Consider the following 25,303-nt stretch of genomic DNA (forward strand, 5'->3'; position numbering starts at 1 on the left):
TTAGGAGAGATAAACACGAGAGGACATGGCTTTAGGGTGAAAGGGGATGGGTTTAGGGGGAACTTCTTCACTCAGAGAGTGGTGAGAGTGTGGAACGAGCTACCATCTGATGTGGTAAATGCGGGCTCACTCTTAAGTTTTAAGAATAAATTGGATAGATACATGGATGGGAGAGGTCTGGAGGGTTATGGACTGGGTACAGGTCAATGGGACTAGCAGAATAATATTTTGGCACAGACTAGAAGGGCCAAATGGCCTGTTTTTCTGTGCTGTGGTATTCTTTGGTTCTATTGTGTTACAGGACATCGGGGCTGTCATCATAGAGCAGGAATAACTTCCAAGACAGAATGTATCACCATACTACAAACAACTCCATTAGCAACTGCCAATATGTTGTGTCATCCCTTCAATTTGTCAACCTACCCCTTAATCTGTTCTCTTGGTGATGTTGATTGTCTGGGACATGGTCCCTCAAGCACTAGCTTGGTCCTATCCTTGATTATCTTTTAAGGATGCACATCTCTAGTAGGGGTCACTTGACAGCAATCAGAAGCAAGAAGGCTGGCAGCTTTCCCTGTTGCTATCCTGATAACACTGAGGACATTTGCTAACTGATCCAAGACTGAACTGGGGAATATTCTGAACCCATTCAGTAATTTCCCTGACCCTGACTTCAGTCATGTAGTAAGTATCAGCTCTTTTCTACTCTTTAATAGATACCATATGTATGCCCAAGGTTCGCTTTGAATCCACACAGTTTTGAACTTATATAATAGCCTTTCACGTGGAGCTTTGTCAAATAACTTCCTGAGTCCCACCCTAAACAGACAATACTGCTCTGACGTTTAATAAAAAGCATAACCACTCTTACCTTAGGCCATTCTGGGGTGATAACAGGAGGTGCTTCTCCACACAAAAGGTAGTGGAAATATGGAGCTCTCTGCCCCAAAAGGTTGTTGAGGTTAAGTCAATTGAAAATTTCAAAACTGAAATTATTAGAATTTTCCAAGCAAGGATATTAAGGTTACGGAGTTTAGGTACAGATCAGCTCGATTTAATAGAATACTGGAGGGGGCTGAATGGCTTACTTTTGTTCCTATGTACACTGTTCCTACCAATGAATTCCAATTTGTTCTTGCTACTCAGCAGGTGGAGCTTGCCTGGTTTGTAATTAAAATAAACTGTTAGCAATATCACAAACCTAGCAGTTTCTGCATCTCCTAATTTCTGTCACTCCAAAATGGAAACTCGATGGCTAAACGCAACATGTAGGCAGCACTTTCCAAACCGGTGAGCTTTACTATCTAGAACAAGAGCAGCAGGCGCATGGGAACACTACTACCTGAAAGCTCCCCTTCAAGTCAGACATTATCCTGAGTTGGAATTATAACGCTGTTCCTCCACTGTCACTGGGTTAAAAACCCAGAACTTTCCCAACAGTGCTGCAGATGTATTTAAATTGCATGGGCTACAGGGGGTCAAGGAGGTGGCTCACCATTACCTTCTGAAGGAGGGTTAGCGATTGTAATAAATATTGGCATTATCTGCGACACCAACATCCAATGAACAAATTAAAAAAGAAATGTGTTATCAAATATTGTGTCCAAAAAACCCTGCATCTAGGTGTCAGTAACTCTCTCACCTCTGAGTCAGAAAGTTGAGTTTTCAAGTCCCACTCTGGACATTTCAACAGATAACCCAGGCTGACAGTAATCAGGGAGTGCTGCACTGTTGGATGCGCCATCTTTTGGATGAAATGTGAAACTGATGCCCTGCCTATCCTCTCAAATGAAAGTAAAACATCAGAAAGCACTGTTCTGAAAAACAGCAGGGGAGTTTATCCTGGTGTCCTGGCCAACAGTTATCCTTCAACTTTCACTGATATGATCCCAGATAATCTGGTCATTTATTACATTGTTGTTTGTGGGTCCGTTCTGTGTGAAAATTAGCTGCCACATTTCCTACATTACAGCAGAGGCCATACTTTAAAAGTCCTTAATTGGCTGTGTAAAGAACCTATTTTTATTTTTCTTGGGCTGTGGCTTTAAAAACTACTATGGCTGCAGTGTAAAGACATGTTCACTGGAACAGGATGAGTAATATCTGTTGCTATCCTGGAGCAGAGTGTGCCATAAAGGAACAGGAAGGTGCTGGAAAGGCGCCCTGGACTAAGGGGAACTGTCTGACGAAAGCATTTTAATTGGCTCCTGACCAGGTGACCAGGGTTTTGTGTGGTAACAGTGCAGCTCATTGTATGCAAAGAGGGAAGACCTAAAACCTCTCTCTCCTGTGCTTGTAAGATTCCAGTAATTCTGCCTTAGTAGTTAGCTGGCTATTCCTCACATCTCTATAACCTGCTTTCTCTGAAAACCACTGACACGAGGAAAAGGGGAAAAACCACCAGTAGAGACATTAAAAAAAAAGTTTTTCAACCAGTGAACCACAGACTGAAAGTGTTGGGAGACCACCTCGTGTCATCAACAACAAACTGCAAGAAATTTGAAAGACATCAATCAAAATCAACCCATCAAATCCGGTACTCCAAATTGGTGCTATTGAACTGTTTTATCTCACCCTTAAGATCCATGTTGTGTGTGTGTGTATGCATGTGCGCGCGTGTATGTATGTATAGTGGTTTAAGAAGGGGTAGAGTTAGAAGTTAGTGGTTCATATTTCTTTCTTTTGCCACTAGTTAAAGACAATTTGTTAAATAAGCAGTTATTCATTTATTAAGTTTACAAACCTGGTGCTCGTATTCTGTTAACCTAAATTAAACAGTTCGGTAGAATTGGGGCAATCTAGTGGTTTGGTCAAACTTATCACATTTATTGTGGCTCGGGGAACAGTGGGGCCTGTTATTATAGTGCACTATCCTCAGTGAGTTGTGACAGCTGTGAAACCCTCTGGGTAGTTGTGAAAGGCGCTGTATAAATGCAACTCTTTCCTCCTTTTCTCATCACTGGGGCTTTAAACACAGCCCCCCTTTCAGGGTTTGTCTCAAATTTGTTCTGTCAGCAATAATTCCGAATACAATGCCTATTGTAAATTCTAATGGCATGAGAGTTATACATCATCAATTCACAGCCTGAAGACAACACTCTGCCTGAACAAGCCTCAGCAGTCTGCTGCAGCATTTCATAATAATTCTGTGGTGAAATTGGTATGTGATAGAAACACAGCAATCACAGACACTCCATCAGACCATTGATCTGTTAGCACGTTCTCAGAACAACACAGCATTCACTGGCATAGTTACCGCAAGGTTAACAACATGTATGCAACCAGAACAATACACATGGCTAAACACTGATACCGCTCTCAACTTCGCTATCAAAACAGGCTTAAGTGTCACCTTGGCTCAGTTGGTACCACTCTCATGTCTGACTCAGAAGGTTGAGGGTTCAAAACACACTCCAAGACTTGAGCACATAATCTAAGCAGACATACTGCTGCAGTACTAAGGGAATACTGCAAAGTAGGAGGTTCTTTTCAATGTCAAACAGAGGTCTTGACTGCCTGCTCATATGGAAATAAAAGATTTTGGGGCTCTTTTTGAGGAGTAACTCTTCTGAGTACAAACACGTTTCCATCTGTTTCAGATGAAGTTACATTGTTTCATAGTTTGCCATTGTGAGATTTGAACTCTTGATCTTAGGGTTACAAACCCAGTACCATAACCACTTGGCCATTTAGGCCAAGCTCTTTTTGAGGAGTAGAGGAGTTCTCCCAGTGTCCTGCTCAATGCTACATCCTCAACCCATGTTATTAAAATAATTTAACTGGTCATTTCCCTCATTCCTGTTTGTGAGATCCATCTGTACACAAATTGGCTGTCACATTTGCCGGTATAATCAGCAATTCAACTCATTGACTGTGAAACACTTTGGGATGTCCTGAGGATGTGAAGGGTGGTATATAATGTAGAAAATTGTCCAGGTATGTCTGGTCCACAAATAACAAGGCAAATCAAACCCAGCCAATTACTGCCCCATCAGTCTACTCTCATTCATCACCAAAGTGATGGAAGGGGTCATTGATAGTGCAGCACTCACTCAGCAATAACCTGCTCACTGATGCTCAGTCTGGGTTCCACCAGGGCCACTCAGCTCTTGACCTCATTACAGCCTTGTTCCAAACATGGACAAAAGAGCTGAACTCAAGAGGTGAGGTGAGAGTCCTTGACAACAAGACAGCATTTAACCTAGTGTGGCATCAAGAAGCCCTAGCAAAACTGGAGTCAATGGGAACCAGGGGAAAAACTCTCCACTGGTTGGAGTCAAACCTAGCATGAAGGAAGATGGTTGTGGTTGTTACAGGTCAATTATCTCAGTCCTGAGACATTGCTGCAGGAGTTCCTCAGAGTAGTGCCCTAAGCCTAACCATTTTCAGCTGCTTCATCAACGACCTTCCCTACATCACAAGATCAGAAGTGGAATGTTTGCGGATGATTGCACAATGTTCAGCACCATCCGCGAATCCTCATATTATGAAACAGTCTGTGTCCATATACAGCAAGACCTGGACAATACCCAAGCTTTGGCAAATAACATTTGTGCCACACAAGTGCCAGGTATTATGACACAGCCAATGGTAAAGGCTGAGTTGTTCAAATCCCAGAGAGAAATTTGAAACAGTGTCATAACCCATTTTTTGCAATTTGTTTTGAGATGCAGGCTTTGAATTCAGTAGTAATAAGACCAAGTCTCAAGAGGTCTTTTATAAAACTAAATTAAACATTTATTAAGATAAGAAAGATTGTAAGCACATGCATATGTATACAAAATTACTACTATAATAGCTACAAAAATCCCCTAATTAATCTCTCAGTTTAGACCCCTGGTAAGGTAACAGTAAAACACACAGATTTAAACAGACCCCTGGCAAAGCACACCCTGGACAGTCACATTCAAAATGAGTTTCTAGTTCCTTGCAGACAGACTTGTGGTTTACAGGCTGGAGGCTTTAGATCTTAGAATCCCTCCTCCTTTTGCCAACAGCCTTCTCTTCCTTTATACATATATTTCTCTTTCAATGCAAATTCCTATTGTCACTTTTTTTTACTTTAAATCTTCTAACAATAAAACCCTTTCATAATGCCCACTTTATTAGTAAGCTTTTAAAAAATAAACACATTGTTTCTGAAATCTCACTTGGTTAGGTGTAAAATTTTACCTGCTCTTTGGAATGGTCTATTTAAAAATGCAAATTCTCCCCTTTATACCTCACCTTCTATTTCCCTATGTTTATCTAATTACCATTTCAAACCTACTTCTTTTCTACACATCAAAGTGTCTAGACCAGCCTGCTTTAATCCAATTAAGACACACACACACATAGACACAGACACCACTAAACTCTATTTAAAAATAATTTTCAATAACATTATAGACATTCTTATATCTTATTGACACAGGCAATGGTCATCTCTAATAACAGAATCTAACCATCTACCCTTGATATTCAATGGCATTAGCATCACTGAATCCTCCACTATCAACATTCTAGGGGGTTACCATTGACCAGAAACTGAACTGGACCAGCCATATGAATACGGTGGCTACATGAGCAGGTCAGAGGCTGGGAATTCTGTGGCGAGAAATCACCTGCTGACTCTCCAGAGCCTGTTCACCATCTGCAAGGCACAAGTCATGGAATACTCTCCATTTGCCTGGATGAGTGCAGCTCCAATAACACTCAAGGACCTCAATACCATCCGGGACAAAGCAGCCCGCTTGATTGGCACCCCATCCACCACCTTAAACATTCACTCCCTCCATCACCAATGCACAGTGGCAGCAGTGTGTACCATCTACAAGGTACACTGTAGCAATTCACCAAGACTCCTTCACCAGCGCCTTCCAAACCCACAACCCCTACCGTCTAGAAGGACAAGGGCAGCAGATACATGGGAACACCATCACCTGCAAGTTCCCCACTAAGCCATATGCCATTTTGGCTTAGAACTATTTCACCATTCCTTCACACTTGCTGGGTCAAATTAGTATACTGTATTTGCCACTCATGATGTGGTCTCCTCCATATTGGGGAGACCAAGCGCAAACTTGGTATTTGCTTTGTGGAACACCTCTGGTCAGTCCTGTGCTTTTAATTCTTCACCTTGCTCCCCACTCTGAGCCTTCTGTTCTTGGCCTGCTGCAGTGTTCCAATGAAGCTCAATGTAAGCTCGAGGAGCAGCACCTCACCTTTTCACTATGCACTCAGCCTTTTGGACTCAACATTGAGTTCAACAATTTTAGATCATAATCTCTGCATCCATTTGCTTCATTATCTTCACTGTTTTTTCCTCTCTTGTTTCTCTAATTTCCTTTCTTTACTGTTGGACAGCAGCTATTCAGGATCTTGCCAACCATACCCTCTGGACACATCTCTTATATTTTCACTTGTCCCATTTCCATTCCTTTTGACCTTGCACCATGAAACCTTTTATCATTTAATCTTGCCTACCCTCTACCCTGTCACAGACCTTCCCTTATGTTCTTCTTTCCATCCTCCCTCTTTCATTTTCTCAAAACCTAACACATTTCTAACTTTTCCTAGTTCAGATGAAGGGTCACAAGCTGGAAGCTTGTTTATCTCTCCATAGATGCTGCCTGACCAGCTGAGTATTTCCAACAATTTTCTTTCCTATCTTTAATTTAGATTTCCAGCATCCATGGTTTTTTGTTTTCATATTAGTTATCCCTGGTGTCCTGGCCAAATTTTATCCCCCAATCAACATAACAAAAACAGACTATATGATCATTGCCACATTGTTGTTTGTGCGAGCTTGCTGTGCTTTGCTATATCTGATGGGATGGTGTAGAGGGAGCTTTACTCTGTATCTAAAGTTGTACCTGCCCTGGGAGTATTTGATGCTAATAGTGGTGCCTTCATTGCAAAATGTTCCAGCCTGGATGTGCTTTAACTTGAAGGGTACAAACATTCAAATGCTTTTTAAGGCCCACAAGGGATGAGAGAATTAATAAAATAAAACCCACTGTTTTACAGTATTTCATTCTGCTTTTGTAATATTCTGTTTTAGTAATTTGCTGACTTGTTTTAAGGAAGGAATGTAACCTCTGACTTGGTACAGCAATCCCTGCAACTTGAAAGACTGCAAAGAACAACAGCAACACATAGCCTGGAATAGAGAACAAAAGCTTCTCTGTACCTCTCATAGCGATCAGCACCAAACACTGCATAAAAATCAGGATCATTTACACCATAAGTATTATTACATCCCCAGGAACTTTGTTCAAATACAACCTGTTCAGTTGTATTTGAATCAGCAACATGATCCTGTATTTATATTTAAGTATTGGGACAGTTTAACATATCACTATTTACAGGTAAACCTCAGGTACAAATTGGTATAAACCCTAGCTCACAGGTATAATCCTGACCCTCTCACTAATGCAGGTATAAATCCCAGCTGCCCCACACACTAACATAGGAATAAACCTCAGCTCCTTGTTAATGGGTATATATCCTAGCCCTTCACATAGGTACAAACCCAGCCTCCTCACTAACAAAGGTATAAACCCAATCCAATTAGTTTAAGTATAAGTCCCAACTCCTCACTAACATAGGTGCTCATACTAAAGGATCCTCTAGCAAAGAATGATCATAACATGTCGGAATTTCACATTCAGTTTGACAGTGAGAAATGTGGGTCCATAACTAGAGTCTTAAACTTAAATAAAGGCAATTACAAGGGTATGAAGACGGAGTTGGCTAAAGTTGGAAAATAGGTTAAAAGGTAAGATAGTGGAAATGCAGTGGCAGACATTTAAGGAGGTATTTCATAACTCTCAACAAAGATTTATTCCTTCGAGGAAGAAATACTCGCCTGAAGAATGCACCATCCATAACTAGCTAAGGAAGCTAAGGTTGGTATCAAATTGAAAGAAAAGGGATACAATGACACAAAGATTAGTGGTAAGGTAGAAGATTGGTCAGGTTTTAGAAACCAGTAAAGGATGGCCAAAAAAAAGGGAGATTTTGGAGTTTGAAAGAAAACTAGCAAAAAATATAAAAAAGACAGTAAAAGCTTCTACAAGTATATAAAAAGGAAAAGAGTAGGTAAAGTGAGCCGTGGTCCCTTAGAGGCTGAAACTGGGGGATTAAAAATGGGAAAGAAGGAAACGGCAGAGGCTTTGAACAAGTATTCTGTATCTGTGTTCACAGTAGAAGACACAAAAAGCATCCCAAAAATATTTAAAAATCAAGAGGCAAAATAGAGGAAATAACTTGGAACAATCACGATCATTGGAGAAAAAGAAGTGGAAATACTAATAGGACTAAAGGCTGACAAGTGCCCTGGATCTGAAGGTCTTCTAAAGGTCTTAAAAGAAGTGGTTGCAGAGATAGTGGATACATTGGTTCTAATCTTCCAAAATTCTCTAGATTCTGGAAAGGTCCCAGTGGCTTGGAAAACTGCATATGTAACTCTCTGTTCAAGAAATGAGGGAGACAGAAAGCAGGAAATTATAGGCCAATTAGCCCAAAATGTGTCATTGGGAAAATGTTAGAATCTATTATTAAAGGGGTAATAGCAGGACATTTTATCAGGCAAGAGTCAAAATGATTTTATGAAAGGAAATAATGTTTGAAAAATTTATTAGAATTATTTGAGGATATAACAAGCAGGTTGGATAAAGTGGAAACAGTAGGTGTACTGTATTTCGATCTCCAAAAGGCGCTCGATAAGGTGCAACATAAAAGGTTACGACCCAAGGTAAGATCATATGGTATTGGGGGTGTTAAAAAGACAAGCCTTAAGGCTTTGTGCCTTAACGCAAGGAGCATTCACAATAAAGTGGATGAATTAACCACACAAATAGATGTAAACAGGTATGATATAGTCATGATTACGGAGACATGGCTGCAGGGTGACCAGGGATGGGAACTGAACATCCAGGGGTATTCAGTATTTAGGAAGGACAGACAAAAAGGAAAAGGCAGTGGAGTTGCATTGCTGGTTAAAGAGGAAATTAACACAATAGTGAGGAAAGATATTAGCTCCGATGATGTGGAGTCTATGGGTAGAGCTGAGAAACACTAAGGGGCAAAAATCATTAGTGAGGGTTATATATGGACCTCCAAACTGCAGTCGTGATGTTGGGAATGGCATTAAACAGGGAATTAGAGATGCATGCAATAAAGGAACATCTGTAATTATGGGTGACTTTAATCTGCATATAGATTGGGCAAATCAAATTAGTAACAATGCATATGTTTTCTGGACCAACCTGTTGAGGAACCAACTGAGAACAGGCCATCCTAGACTGGATATTATGTAATAAGAAAGGAATAATTGGCAATCTAGTTGTGTGAGGCCCCTTGGGGATGAGACCAGGGTCCTGAATCTTAATAAAGGAAACTATGATGGTATGAGACGCAAATTGGCTATGATGGATTGGGAAACGTTACTTAAAGGGATGACGATGGATAGGCGATCACAAACGTTCAAAGAGCGCATGGGTGAACTGCAATGATTGTTTATTCCTGTCTGGCACAAAAGTAAAATAGGAAAGGTGGCCAAACCATGGCTTATGTGGGAAATTAGAGATTAGATCCAAGGAAGAGGCAAACAAATTAGCCAGAAAAACCAACAGACCCAAGGGTTGGGAGCACTTTAGAATTCAGCAAAGGAGGACCAAGGGATTGATTAAGATGGGGAAATTAGAGTACGAGAGCAAGCTTGTGGGGAACATAAAAACTGACTGTAAAAGTTTCTATAGGTATGTGAAGAGAAAAAGATTGGTGAAGGCAAATGTAGGTCCCTTAAAGTCAGAAACAGAGGAATTTATAATGGAGACCAACTAAATACATACTTTGGTTCTGCCTTCACAAAGGAGAACACTAATAACATACCAGAAATGTTGGGGAACACAGGGTTTAGTGAGAGGGAGGAACTGAAAGAAATCAGTATTAGTAGGGAAATGGTACTGGAGAAACTGATGGGATTGAAGGCTGATAAATCCCCAGGGCCTGATAATCCACATCCCAGAGTACTTAAGGAAGTGGCCTTAGAAATAGTGGATGCATTGGTGGTCATTTTCCAAGATTCTATAGACTCTGGAACAGTTCCTACAGATTGAAGGGTAGCTAATGTAACCCCACTATTTAAAAAGGGAGGTAGAGAGAAAACAGAGAATTATAGACCAGTCAGCCTGACATCGATAGTGAGGAAAATTCTAGAGTCCATTATAAAAGATTTAATAGCTGAGCACTTGGAAAACAGTGGCAGGATCGGACAGAGTCTGAGTCAGCATGGATTTACGAAAAGGAAATCATGCTTGACAAATCTACTGGAATTTTTCGAGGATGTAACTAGTAGAGTTGATGAGGGGGAGCCAGTGGATGTGGTTTATTTGGGCTTTCAGAAGGCTTTCGACAAAGTCCCACATAAGAGATTAGCATGTAAAATTAAAGCGCATGGGATTGAGGGTAGTTATTGAGATGGATAGAAAACTGGTTGGCAGACAGGAAACAAAGAGTAGGAATAAACGGGTCTTTTTCCGAATGGCAGGTAGTGACTAGTGGGGTACCACAGGCATCGGTGCTGGGACCCTAGCTATTCACAATATATATTAATGATTTTGATGAGGGAGCTAAATGTGATATCTCCAAATTTGCAATGACACAAAGCTGGGTGCAAGGGTGAGCTGGGAGGAGAATGCAGAGATGCTTCAGTGTGATTTGGACAAGTTGAGTGAGTGGACAAATGCATGGCAGATGCAATATAATGTGGATAAATGTGAGGTTATCCATTTTGATAGCAAAAACAGGAAGGCCGATTATTATCTGAATGGCTTTAAATTGAGAGAGGGGAATGTGCAACAAGACCTGGGTGTCCTCATATACCAGTCGCTGAAGGTAAGCACGTAGGTGCAGCAGGCAGTAAAGAAGGTAAAAGGTATGTTGGCCTTCAAAGTGAGAGGATTCGAGTACAGGAGCAGTGAAAACATCTTTCCATTCCCATTACTGTAATACATACCAACCAGTTCCTGAGGATTCTTCTTCTCCACATCGAGGATGTCCTAAAAAAAAGATAAAACTAAGTGTCTGAACCATCACACTTTACAACTCAAGAATGTTCTCTACATTTCACTGTTCATCACAAAAACAGATACTGGCAACTGCTGCATCCCCTGAAATATATGAAGATGGTTGGCTATAAATGCTGCATCCAGCAACAATACATCAGGACAGGAGTTGGGGAGGAAAAGGAGGACTCAATGCATCCAGGACAAGTCTATCGACATTTAAACGCATGATTTATCTCGAGTGTGCTTGCAAGATCATTCATAAGATTGAGAGAGAGGGAGAAAGTGGGGTTTTGAAGACGAATAGATAAAGAGAGAGAGAGAGAAGGATGGAGAAGTAGAGAAATAAAAATGAACAGAGATAGCGAGAGAGATACAAAAACAAAGACAGCAGGAGGGAAGGAGCAAGAGAAAGAGAGGTAGGAACAGGAGTCATTAGAAAGATTGACAGAATTATAGATGGTGAAATACAAAGATCAAGGAAGTGGGGGGTGGCAGTGAGGCAGAGAGAGAAAGAGGGAGGCAGAGGCAGAAAGGGCAGAGAGGGACAGAGGCAGGAGGGAGGGGCGCAGATAGGGAGGGGGGAGGTATGGGAGGCAGAGGGAGGGAAGGGAGAGACAGAGGGAGGGAAGGGAGAGACAGAGGGAGGGAGGGAGAGACAGAGGGAGGGAAGGGAGAGACAGAGGGAGGGAGGGAGAGACAGAGGGAGGGAGGGAGAGACAGAGGGAGGGAGGGAGAGACAGAGGGAGGGAAGGGAGAGACAGAGGGAGGGAAGGGAGAGACAGAGGGAGGGAAGGGAGAGACAGAGGGAAGGAGGGAGGGAGAGACAGAGGGAAGGAGGGAGGGAGAGACAGAGGGAGGGAGGGAGGAAGAGACAGAGGGAGGGAGGAAGAGACAGAGGGAGAGAGGGAGGGAGAGACAGAGGGAGGGAAGGGAGAGACAGAAGGAGGGAAGGGAGAGACAGAAGGAGGGAAGGGAGAGACAGAGGGAAGGAGGGAGGGAGAGACAGAGGGAGGGAGGGAGGGGGTGTGAGACAGAGGGAGGGAGGGAGTGAGGGGGAGGCAGGGAGGGAGGGGGGGAGGGGGAGGCTGAGCGACAACAGGGGGTGGGGGGGGTGAAGGACAGGTGAGTCCATGGGGACAGACACCTGGGAGAAGTTTACAGATGGTACAAAAATTGGCTGTGTGGTTGATAATGAAGTAGCAAGCTGTAGACCACGGTTTCCCAAGCTGAGCATCGTGATCCTGATGGGGTTGCTGAGGTCACTGCTTAGGTTGAGAGCTGCCACTTCTCCGACCAGCAACGTCGACTGAGGAGAGGGAGACAACCCAGTCTGGAAGCTCTGTTGGGAATGGACTCACTGCATTAATTCCACCAAACAGAATGAGGCGGATGGTGAGCTCAAAAGTGTTCTTTAGCTTCAGAAAACACTCCTAATAGTGAGTTCAACTGGGCTCAGGATGTTTGTGCACAGCTTGGCGCAGCCAGGGGTCTGCAATTGTAACTCAGTCACTACCTGAGTCTGAGAAAATCTGGGAGGTCATGGGGCTCAGCCAGGAAGGTGCCTTCAAACTTGACTGTGTTGCTGCACCTGTCTGCCCGTTGTACAGGCTCCTTACCCCAGGATAGTGACTCTGATTTACAGATACCAGCAACTCGATTAAAAAGGGAGGGAAGAGGGCTGCTGAATGAGTGAATGGGGAGAGGGGTGTTGGGAGGTGGGATGTGTGTGGGTGTGCGCGCGCACATGCTTGTGTGTGTAGTGGTGGGGGGCAGAGAGGCTGATTACATTTTGTCTGTGGGGATGGGAGAGAAGGGGGGGCTTCATTGAGTCTTCTGTCACTGGGATATGGAAAGTTTGGCTGAAACTTACATGAGTTCATAAAATAATAACATGTCACTAAGTGGTTTAAAATACAGGTTTTCATATCTATAGGATGTATGTTGATCTATAATATGCAAACTTTAATAGTTATATGCTGAATGTTACTATGCTGCTTTGTTGCTCTTTTGCTAGTATCTGGAGAAGTGTGAAGTAATACATTTTGGAAAGGTTAACAGCAAGGGAATGAACAATAAATAGTAAGATATTGAGAAGTGCAGAGGAACAGAGAGACTTCGGCTGCATGTCCGAAGATCCCTGATGGTGGCTGGACAGGTAGAGAAGGTGCTTAAGAAGGCATCCAGGATGCTTGCCTTTATTAGTTGAGGCTTAGAATATAAAAGCAGGGCAGTGATGCTGGAACTGTATAAAACACTAATTTAGGCCATACTTAAGAGTACTGCATGCAGTTCAATAAAAAAAATAATTGCATCAGAGATGTTTTGGATTTCCAGCATCCGCAGTTTTTTTATTTTTATCACTGGATAGGATAAGCTTGTTATCTCTGAGGGGACACTAATGAATTGTATACATTTAGATAGAGTGGTTGGAAGGCCCAATTCCTCATGGATGATGGGCCCATAACCTGGGGGCATGGATTTCGAGTATGAGGTTTGGAGGGGACATGTTTTCATCCAGAGGGTGGTGGGGATCTGGAACTCATGTCCTGAAAGGGTGGTAGAGGCAGAGAAATTCATAACAAACTACCAGTATATGCACTTGAAGTGCCATGACCTACAAGGCCATGGACCAAGAACTGGAAAGTGGGTGAAGCTGGATGGCTCCTCGTCGGCAGGCACGGGCACAATGGGTTGAATGGCTTTCTTCTGTGTTGTAAATTTCTCTAAGTAATGACACTCTCAGTGTAGTGACACACCAGTATTGTTTAGGAGATGGAAAGGTTCTCTCTGTGTGGTCACATTAAATGTCAATGCATTGCACCTCCCACAGCCTGGTTTATGGAAAATTCAACAGGTATTTGGGAACTTGATTTTGCTTTTGGGTGGGGGAGGATGTGGAAAGTTGTACTCCAGTGGTCACCAGAACTCTATACCGGACATCACAATTGTACTAATCACTGAGTACTAACACTTAACTCAGCCCACCTGAATGTATGAGATGCTCTCAATTAACCTCAGATTTCTCCCACCACCAGTGATAGACCTGTCCCAACTAATACGTCACCTTTAAGTTATACTGGGACAGAATTATACAAACTAGAGCAGTACCTCAGTGTTATACAGTGACAGACCTGTACACACCTGTACTGCATCCATGTTATACAGTGACAGACCTTTACTCACCAGTATTGTATCCTGGTATTATAGTGACAGGCCTGTCCCTACCAGTACTGTAACCAGTGTTATTCAGTGACAGACCTATACCTACTAGTTCTGTAGTCATGTTATACAGTAACAGACCTGTACCCACCAGAACTGTACCCTAGTGTTATACAGTGGTAGATCTGCATGTGCCAGTACTGCACCCCAGTGTTATAGTGTGACAGGTCTGTAGCCTCCAGCACTGTATCTCACTGTTCTACTGTGACAGATCTGTACCCATTTAAATATGCTGTTGCTGAATTGCACTGATTTCTGTTTTCAATATAAATTGAACAGAACTGACGTTCCTAATTAAACTAGCTTGGACTGAGGTTGGGTGGTGCTTTTCCCTCAGGCACTCATTCAAGTTCAGGCTCAACTTAATTCTACATTTGGTTATGTTGAGCAATATTTTACCAAGGACTGGCCACAGAGCATCTTGGCATTGAGAGAACAATATCGGGGGGAGTATAGGCAGGCTAGGACTGGCTCAAGTGTCTCTTGGTATCTAACTGTAGAAGTATGAATAGCAGTTTAGGAGCACTCCAGTGGAATGAGGCTAGGTGGGTAATGGTGGCAGAATCTGCCTACAATAATCCCCACAAAAATACATCTGAAAATAACCTGAGGTTATCAAGCAAACGTAAAAATTTAAACATTATACCAGAAGTAGAAAGCAGTCATTGCAATGTATGATGAATTGTGGAACACAGCCTGTTGATAAAAACTATTCGAGCATAAAAAGCTCCATACCATTTGAGTGGACAGAGACAAGTTTGAGCTTTCCTGCAGAACCCTTCTGAACATGTGTCTGATCATTGCTCCTCTTCCAGTGAGCACTAGGATTAATCACTGTTAGTGGAGCAATGAGTTAAAGATGCCTCTTTTAAAAAAAAGATGGTCATTGGATCACATAGGCTAATGACGCAACCTTGTGGTGATGGTACTTGTTTAGTACAATTGTTTTTTTTCCCTTAAAAAAAAGTCCTGAGGCTGTTAGCTGAAAGACTTTGGCTGCACAACTGATTGAGATTAGTGTGAATCAGGCAAGCACATGCTTGAGCCTGGCTGACATCCCTGGTGCCAGCCAGCAGTCTATCACTAACAAGGAAGTGATGCTTATTCTCTTTTGCTGGTGTTGGCCAATGTCTGGCTCTGCAAATTCCACTTGAACCTGAACTCAGAGCTATCTTCTGGGGTTCAATGGTACCAACTGCTCCATAAAGCAACCTGGCCATTTGCTCCTTCCTCTAACTGCCCTGTATATATCGGTGACTAGTAATAGGCCGGTGGTGCAATAGTGAAAATGCATATGTGCATTCCTTCAATCTCTCCTGACATTAACAGTGAATGAGGGAATACTGGTTTCAATTGCAAACAAGCTTAATTTCACGGCAGGGCAAACACATTGAGTAATGAGATTGATAAGAATCACTTGTGATACAATGAGTACAACATCTGTTCATGTACTAAAAATAAAGACTTTGATTTATCCAGCACTTCTAAGACCACCAGACACCTCAAACTGCTTTCCAGCCAATTAAGTACTTATTGAACTGTTGTAAAAGAGGAACTGTTACAAAAATAAGGACAAGGATCATATGAGCCCATTCCAGTGGGTTGTCTAACTCAACTTAAAAGCACTCTCACTGTATCCTGTTGTATGGTCCAGGACAGCAGTTCACTCCATTCACAGCTTCTGTTCTCCAACTCCTGGTGCCTTACACACTTGGAAATGTTCTTGGCCTGTCTCTTTGATTTTATTTTGTCAGAGCACCAGGCTGCACCCAGTACTATATCCCAGTGTTATACAATGACAGACTTATACCCACCAGTACTATACCTAATGTTGTACAGTGAAAGACATGTCCCTACCAGTATTTATCCTAGTGTGAGGCACTGACAGACAGGCCTGTACCCATCAGTACTGTGCCCTATTATATGCCAACAGACCAGTACTGTACCCAGTGTCTGACGAGTACTCATCAGTTCTGTACCCAAGAATTATACAGTGACAGACTAGTGCTCACCAGTTCTGTATCCTAGAATTATACAGTGACAGACCTGTACCCAGCAGTTTGGTGCCCCAGTGTTATAAGGTGACAGACCTGAACCCACTAATTACACATCTAAAAATAATCTCTTCAAACACAATTCAAATTTGAAAGCATCTAAAAAGCATTCTCATAGTTCCAAGGATTGCTATGCCCCCTAACAGTTTACACCAATCAGCTGGAGTGTTGCCCCTTCACTATGGCCAAGGGCGAATATCCCCAAAATACCTTTCCTCGGCTCTTGGACACACAAAGTGTAAAAAATATATGCACATTGTAGGGAAAGTGGCATATGAGGGGTTAACAGTCAACTAGTTAGAGAAATGTACAGTTACTTTGTAAAGAATTATCTAGACCCTCAGGAAAATCTACAACCAAACAATACCTCGAGAGGTATGCCTTAGGGCCATGAACTTAAAACAAACTGTTTGATACCTTCCCCCCAACAACCCACCCATTCCCCCTCTCTCCCCCCGACTTCCCTGCTGTCCAGGCTTAGCCACATGATAATTAACATTAACCAAACAAACAGAATTTTATAAATACTCATTAACTGTATTGTGCAATTTGTAATGTTGACTATTTTGTAACAAACTGAACCACAGAAACTATGTGCATTTTTTTCCCTCACTTTTCTGTCAAATAGAAGCCCTTGCAAAGCTAATGAGACTCAAGTCTCCCTCACATCTGCCCTGTAAGCAGGGGAGAAGTGACCTGCCAATAAACTCAGAGGCACAGTATCTTTTTGCCTCACTGTATTCACACTGCACACTCAGCTGGGGTTCTCTGTACAGGAAGCTTTCCATGGGTAGCCACACCCGCACTAAACATCTGTGGCATTTGTTGATTCGTAGCTCCAGGTAATAAAGTCTGTTTCAGCTTGTGTCTGGTGGGCAGGGAAAGATTCCCAGGAAACAGGATAATCATCGTATTAAAACACACACACACACTGCAGAGTTAAACAAACACTAAATGGTCAACAGCGGCAGGTACAGGCACCCTCACTAATTACAGGATGCTAATCCACAATACAGTCGCTCTCACTAAATAATGGATAGTAATGGGCACGTACAGGCTCTCTCACTAAATACAGGGCAGATACAGCTACTCTCACTGAATACAGGATCCCACAGGAACAGGCAATAATGAACAAATTAACATGGCTTCTATCTTGTGATTGATGGACAGAGAACGTAAAGAAGGATTTGGGAGTGAGCACGAAACATATTTCAAAAGCATCTGGTCAGTTTGAGAACGTTAGTGATAAAGCAAACTAACCTATGTTTATCATATTAAAACCAGTGTATCACATTTTACCCCATATGCAAAACTTTGCAAGTCTCTGGAGATAGTTATATCAGGGTGTTCTGCATTTGCCTTTGTAAACCCATAATTTGCCACCCATCAAAATTGATAAATGGAAAATCATGGGCTGGTGAGTTCTGTGGCAGAAAATCCTAGGCAGAGTTAAACAAACACCAAATGGTCAATAACGGCAGATACAGACACCTCACTAATTACAGGATACCAATACAGCCACTCTCACTAAATAATAAATAGTAACAGGCACTTCCAAATCCTTCTCCTTTCTACTCATTTCATCTCTTCATCAGGTTTAATAGTCCCATTACAGCCAGTCTGTTCCAACAGGCCATTCACAAATATTGTGGATACAGGATGCATTAAGGTGACATTCAATTATATGTCCAAACAGTTAATACTGGCACTGTATAGTTCAATGGTGAGGTCCCATATTGGGTATGACATGAGGTTTTGGTTATTCTACCTCAAGAAGGATATGGATGTATTTGAAAGACTCTCCAACTATCCCTGACCTTCTCTTTTGCTCCATCTGCCACTCTCCACTTTTTTAACAGCATAAAACCCATCACAGTCCTACCTCTCTTCAGTTCTGAAGAGTCATATTTGGCTCAAAATGTTAACTCTGTTTCTCTCTCCACAGATGCTGCCAAATCTGTTGAGATTTTCCAACACTTCCTGTTTTTATTTCAGATCTGCAGCATATGCAGTATTTTGCTTTTATTACAGCTGAGAGACACAATGTGTTATGTACCCAGTATGCTCTGTGACACATTCATTTCCTCCCATTTAATGGTGATTTCAAAGGAAAGAGCCATGTGAAACTTCTTCTCTGCTTAGGCAGTCTTTCAGGATCAAGGATGACTTGCTTCCACTCTGATTCGATGGGTTCTAAAATGGCCGATTAGTCCAATATGCGAACTACAGATTCTGAGATATGTGGGGCAGGTAGTGCAGTAAGAATTGGGCAAAAGGATTCTTCGGAGGTTTGTGCACTCCCTCCAATGCCTCAATTTCACTTCTGCATGTGCCTGACGCAGTCTCTCGATGTGTTCAGTGCCTTCCCAAAGAAACCTTCTTCATTTTGGTTGGTCACAAGCCAGGATCTCCCATGAGTCAGCAGATATGCCTGACCTCTTGAGGGATGCTTTGAGGACACCCCTAAAGCTTTTCTGCTGTCCTCCTGGGAATCTCCTGCCATAACCAAGTTCCAACTAGAGCAGTTGCTTTGCGGATCTAGTGTGAGGCATACAAATTACATGTCCCACCCAGCAGAGCTGATTTTGAGTTATTAGCGCCTCAATTCTGGGCAAGTTGGCCTGGGACAGGACTCTGCTGTAAGACCGCTTTTCATGCCCTTGGATTTGGAAGATCTTGCAAAGGATCAGCTGATGGTACTTCTCCAGTGCTTTGAGCTGCTGCTGTATATGGCTCAAGTCTCCGAAGCATACTGAAGCATGGGTCACTGCTGCCCGGTAAACCATGATCTTAGTCTCAGGTTTGAGATCCTGGTCCTCAAATACTCTTTTCCTCAGCTGACTGAATGCTGAGCTGGCACATCGGAGGTGATGATAAATTTCGTCATCCATGTTTGCCAAGAGGAGCCTCCACAGATATATAAAATGGTCCACATTTTCCAAGATCTTGCCGTTGATCTGAATTGATGGCGGGGGGTGGGGGTGGGAAGGTGTTTTGCTGTGGGAACTGGTTCGAAGAGGACCTTAGTTTTCCAGATGTTTAGGCCCATTTTCTCATGTGCTTCAGGAAAGTCAATAATGATCTGGGCGCAGTTTCTGAGTGAGCACACACAAGCACCATCTGCACACTGAAGCAAGATGACCGAGACTGGAGTGGTTTTGGATTGAAGGCGACGTAGGGTGAACAGTTTCCCATCTGTTCTGTAGCTTGTCTTTACATCTGTGGGTAATTTGCTGGAGGTGAGGTGCAGATTTGCAATGAAGAAAATGGAGGAGAGAGTTGGTGAAATGACAGTCTTGTTTGACCCCAGTTTTCACTGATATAGGGTTTGTGGTGGTTTCATTGCAAAGGACCAAGGCATACACACCATCATGGAGTAGGCAGAGGGCGGTGACAAATTACTGAGGGCAGCCAAATTTGAAGACTTTACAGCACTTTCAAATTTCACAGCATTATTGACGTACAAAATAGCCGCAATTAACGTCCCAGTACTAGAGATCACCAAACCTAAATGTTGATCAGTTGGTCTCACTGACTCCAAGCAGTGAGTCTGTTTCAATGACCTGAGGCATAGCAGATATCTTCCAGAGTCAACAAAACTGTATAAAATAAATTGGAATTTTATCTTTAGGTCATGCATCAGGTCCCAGGAACACCTTTGACAGGAATGACCTACAGGCTATTCAACACATTCACTAACCCATGTGCCAAGGAAAACCTGTTCAGGTATCAGGAGCTCATCTAGATAAGAAATTGGAACTCAAACTGTCAAGTGGTAGAAAGGAAACAAAGACAGAATGGATTCTGATAACAGAGTGTCAGTGCTGACCGTTATCCGGGAACTGTCAAAGAAAGGTGGAATTGACTGCAGTAAAGATTTGAGAATCCAACCACCCTGGAGGATTAATTATTTTTCACCAAACAGCAGTCAACATTGCCATCTTTTGCAATTGAAAGGACAGTGCAGGCTGTATCCCATTAACATAACTTCCAGGTTGGAGGTGCTAACTTTGATTCCAGTTACAGCACATGTCACTTAGATTGGAGAGGCAAAGGGTGATAGTCGAAGATTATTTTTGCAATTGGAAGCCTGTGACGAGTGGTGTATCACAGGGATCGGTGCTGGGACTCTTGCTGTTTATAGTGTACATTAATGGTTTAAGACATGAATATAGGAGATACGATCAGTAGGTTCACAGATGACACGAAAATTTGTGGTGTCATAAATAGTGAGGAGGAAAGCCTTAGATCACAGGGCAATATAGATGGGCTGCTAAGATGGGCAGAACAGTGGAAAATGGAATTTAATCCTGAGAAGAATGATGTTATGCATTTTGGGAGGGCTAACATGGCAAGGGAATACACAATGAATGGTAGGACCCTAGGGAGTACAGAGGATCAGACGGATCATGGTGTACATGTCCATAGATCCCTGAAGGCAGCAGCACAGTTAGATAAGGTGGTTAAGAAGGCATGTGGGTACTTGCCTTTATTAGCCAAGGCATAGGATATTAGAGCAGGGAGGTTATGTTGGAGCTGTATAAAATGGTAGTTAGGCCACAGCTGCAGTAGTGTGTGCCGTTCTGGTCGCCACACTATAGGAAGGATGTGATTGCACTAGAGAGGATTCAGAGAAGACTTACCAGGAGATTTTAACATTTTATAGAATTGTTCTTGCAGCATTCCGGGTAAAAAATCAAATTCATGTTTGCATTTGGGATGGAGGTAATTATTCACCCCATTTACCTTCAAATGACTGTATTAAAACAGTCAACGGACAGGGTCACACTGCAACCAGCAAGAAGGGCTGACAACTCAAGTTCAACATATTCTTGGAGGTGTTATCACATGCCCTCTAATATTCAACCATCTCACTTGGTTAAACAACCTCTTTTCAAATCACCCAATATTTTCATAACTAATGAATGCAAGTGGTCAGGGGAAATTATTAGAACAATACATAGCTTTAACATCATGATTAATTCCAAAGCACTTCACAGGAGCATTAGAGTCATACAGTCAAAGTTATACAGCACAGAAACAGGCCCTTCAGCCCATTGTGTCCATGCTGGCCATCAAGCACCTATATATTCTAATCCCATTTTCCAGCATTTGGCCCGAAGCCTTGTATGCTACGGTGTTTCAAGTGCTCATCTAAATACTTCTTAAATGTTGTGAGGGTTCCTGTCTCTACCACCCCCTCAGGCACTGTGTTCCAGATTCTAACTACTCACTGGGTGAAAAAATATTTCCTCAAATCCCCTCTAAACCTCCTACCCCTTACCTTAAATCTAAGCTCCCTGGTTATTGGGAAAAAGTTTCTTCCCATCTCCACAATCCATGCTCCTCATTATTTTGTATACCTCTATCAGGTCCCCCCTCAGCCTTCTCTGCTCTAAGGAAAACAACCTTAGCCTATCCAGTATCTCTTCATAGCTGAAACGCTCCAGCCCAGGCAACAACCTGGTGAGTCTCCTCTGTATCCTCTCCAGTGCAATCACATCCTTCCTAGAGTGTGGCGACCAGAACTGCATACAATACTCCAGCTGTGGCCTAACTAGTGTTTTTTACAGCTCCAACATAACCTCTCTGCTTTTATATTCTATACCTCAGCTAATAAAGGCAAGTATCCCACATGCCTTCTTAACCACCTTGTCTACCTGTGCTGCTGCCTTCAGGGATCTATGGACATGTACACCACGCTCCCTCTGATCCTCTGTACTTCCTAGGGTACCACCATTCATTGTGTATTCCCTTGCCATGTTAGTCCTCCCAAAATGCATCGCCTCACACTTCTAAGGAATAAATTCCATTTGCCACTGCTCTGCCCATCTTACCAGCCCATCTATATCATCCTGTAATCTTAGGCTTTCTTCCTCACTGTTTACGACACCACAAATTTTCGTGTCATCTGTGAACTTACTGATCATACCTCCTATATTCGCGTCTAAATCATTAATGTACTTTACAAAGAGCAAGAGTCCCAGCACCGATCCCTGTAGTACACCACTCAACACAGGTTTCCAATAAACTTCGACCATCACCCTCGGCCTCCTGCCACTAAGCCAATTTTGGATCCAAATTGCCCTGGATCCCATGGGCTCTTACCTTCTTGACCATTCTCCCATGTGGGACCTTGTCAAAAGCCTTACTGGAGTCCATGTAGACTACATCAACTGCACTACCCTCATCAAAACTAGTCACCTCCTCAAAAAATTCAATCAAATTTGTTAGACATGGTCTCCCCCGACAAAGCCATGCTGACTATCCCTGATTAATCCCTGCCTCTCCAAATGGAGATTAATCCTGTCCCTCAGAATGTTTTCCAATAGTTTCCCTACCACTGATGTTAGACTCACTGGCTTACAATTACCTGGTTTATCCTGACTACCCTTCTTGAATAATGGTACCACATTTGCTGTCCTCCAGTCCTCTGGCACCTCTCCAGTGGCCAGAGAGGAACTGAAAATTAGTGTCACCCTTGCAATCTCCTCCCTTGCCTCACATAGCAGCCTGGGATACATCACATCCGGGCCTGGTATTTATCCAGTTTTACGCCCGCTAAAACCTCCTCCCTTTCAATGCTAATTTGTTCAAGTATATCACAGTCCCCCTCCCTGATTTCTACAACTACATTATCCTTCTTCATGGTGAACACAGATGAAAAATAATCATTTAAAACCTCACCTGCGTCCTCCGGCTCCACGCACAGATTGCCACTTTGGTCCCTAATAGGCCCCACTCTGTCTCCTTGGTTATCCTCTTGCCCTTAATATATTTATAAAATGTCTTGGGATTTTCCTTTATCTTGCCCAGCAGAGTTTTTTCAAGCCCCCTCTTCGCTCTCCTAGTTACATTTGTAAGTACCCTCCTACACTTTCTATTCTCCTCTAGGGCTTCTGCTGTTTTCAGCCCTTTGTATCTGCCATAAGCCTTCTTTTTTTCCCCTTATCCAATCCTCTATATCCCTTGACATCCAGGGTTCCCTGGACTTATTGGTCCTACCTTACACCTTTACGAGAACATGTTGGCCCTGAATTCTCACTTTTTCCTTTTGAATGACTCCCACTGGTCTGATGTAAGCTTTCCTACAAGTAGCTGCTCCCAGTCCACTTTGGCCAGATCCTGTCATATTGAAATCGGCCTTCCCCCAATTCAGGACCTTTATTTCCACTCCATCTTTGTCCTTTTCCATAACTATCTTAAACCTTACTGAGTTATGGTCATTATCACTGAAATGCTCCCCTACTGACACTGCTGCCACTTCCCGGTTTCATTCCCTAAGTTTAGGTCCAGTACCGCCCCTTCTCTTGTAGGACTTACTATGTGCTGGCTCAAACGGATGCACTTTAAGAATTCTGCCCCCTCTAAGCTTTTCACACTAAGACTATCCCAGTTAATACTGAGGAAGTTGAAATCCTCTACTTTTATTACCCTATTATTTTTACACTTCTCTGAGATTTGCCTACATATCTGCTCCTCTATCTCCCCCTGACAGTTTAGAGGCTTATAGTACACTCCCAGCAAAGTGATTGCCTCCTTTTCGTTTTTAATTCTATGCATATGGTCTCATTTGACGAACCTTCTAAGACACAATCACTCCTTGCTGCAGTAATTGACTTTTTGATCAATAGTGCAATGCCACCTCCTCTCTTACATCCCTCCTGTCACGCCTGAAGATTCTATACCCTGGAATATTGAATGCTAGTCCTGCCCTTCCCTCAACCATGTCTCTGTGATAGCAACAATATCATATTCCCAAGTGTTAATCAACACCCTCAGTTCATCTGCCTCACTTGTAAGACTTCTTGCATTAAAATAGATGCAATCCAGCCTTGCATTCTTCCCTTGTGCCTTAACAGGTCTATATTTGCTCTGCCTTCCAGACTGACTTAGTTTCTCTTCTATACTTGGCTGTGCATCACCTGCTACTGTACCTCCACTCTGCATCCCACCCCCCTGCCAAATTAGTTTAAACCTCACCCCCCCAACAGCACTAGCAAACCTGCCCAGAAGGATGTTGGTCCCGTTCTGGTTCAGGTGCAACCCGCCCGACTTGTTCACCTTCACCAGAAACAGACCCAGTGATCCAGGAAACTAAAGCCCTCCCTCCTGCACCATCTCTTCAGCCACAAATCCATCCTCTCTATCCTCCTATTCCTATACTCACTAGCACATGGCACAGGGAGTAATCCAGAGATTCCAACCTTTGAGGTCCTGCTTTTTAATCTGCTATCTAGCTCCCAAATTCTTGTTGCAGGCCATAACCCTCTTTCTACCAATTTTGTTGGTACCAATGTGAATCATGACCTCTGACTATTCATCCTCCCACTTCAGAATGCCCTGCAGCCGTTCTGTGATATCCTTGACCCTGGCACCAGGGAGGCAACATGCTATCCTGGAGTCACATCTACAGCCACAAAAGCACCTGTCTGCACCCCTCACTATTGAGTCTCCTACCACTATTGCTCTTGCACCCTTACTCCTCCCCCCTTATGCAACTGAGCCACCCACAGTGCCATGAACTTGGCCCTGGCTGCACTCTCCAGAGGAATCTTCACCCTCATTGTTTTCCAACACAGAAATGCGGTTCTTGATTCAGATGCACTCTGGGGCTTTCCTGACTACCTGCCTGCCTCCCTTCTGACTGGGGGTCACACATTCCCTCTCTGACTGCACTTCCTTAAGCTGCAGAGTGACATCTAAAAACGTGCTATCCACGTAACCCTCAATCTCATGGATGCACCGCTGTGACTCCAGCTAACGCTCAAGCTCCGAAACCTGATGCTCAAGCTGGTCAAGCCAGTGGCACTTCCTGCACATGTAGTCATCCAGGCTGCAAGGACTGTCTAAGAATTCCCATATGCTGCAGGCCACACAACACACAAGACTGAGCTCCCTTGCCATACTTTTTATTTGTTTTTAATTAAAAGGCTATTTCCTTAAATTTAAACCAAGTAGAAAACTATTTAGCTT

General features: G+C 43.0%; 1 protein-coding gene across 1 annotated transcript in view; it reads right to left on the minus strand.

Moving 5' to 3' along the window:
* LOC121293851 (SAP30 binding protein) overlaps nucleotides 1-25,303 on the minus strand; it is a 75,136-nt gene that overhangs the window by 34,196 nt on the left and 15,637 nt on the right. Inside the window, exon 4 of the mRNA XM_041217255.1 lies at nucleotides 11,003-11,045. Coding sequence (XP_041073189.1) covers nucleotides 11,003-11,045 — 43 coding nt within the window. The remainder of the gene's footprint in view (nucleotides 1-11,002; nucleotides 11,046-25,303) is intronic.

This window comes from Carcharodon carcharias, chromosome 22, assembly GCF_017639515.1.
Source record: "Carcharodon carcharias isolate sCarCar2 chromosome 22, sCarCar2.pri, whole genome shotgun sequence".
Classification (NCBI taxonomy): domain Eukaryota; kingdom Metazoa; phylum Chordata; class Chondrichthyes; order Lamniformes; family Lamnidae; genus Carcharodon; species Carcharodon carcharias.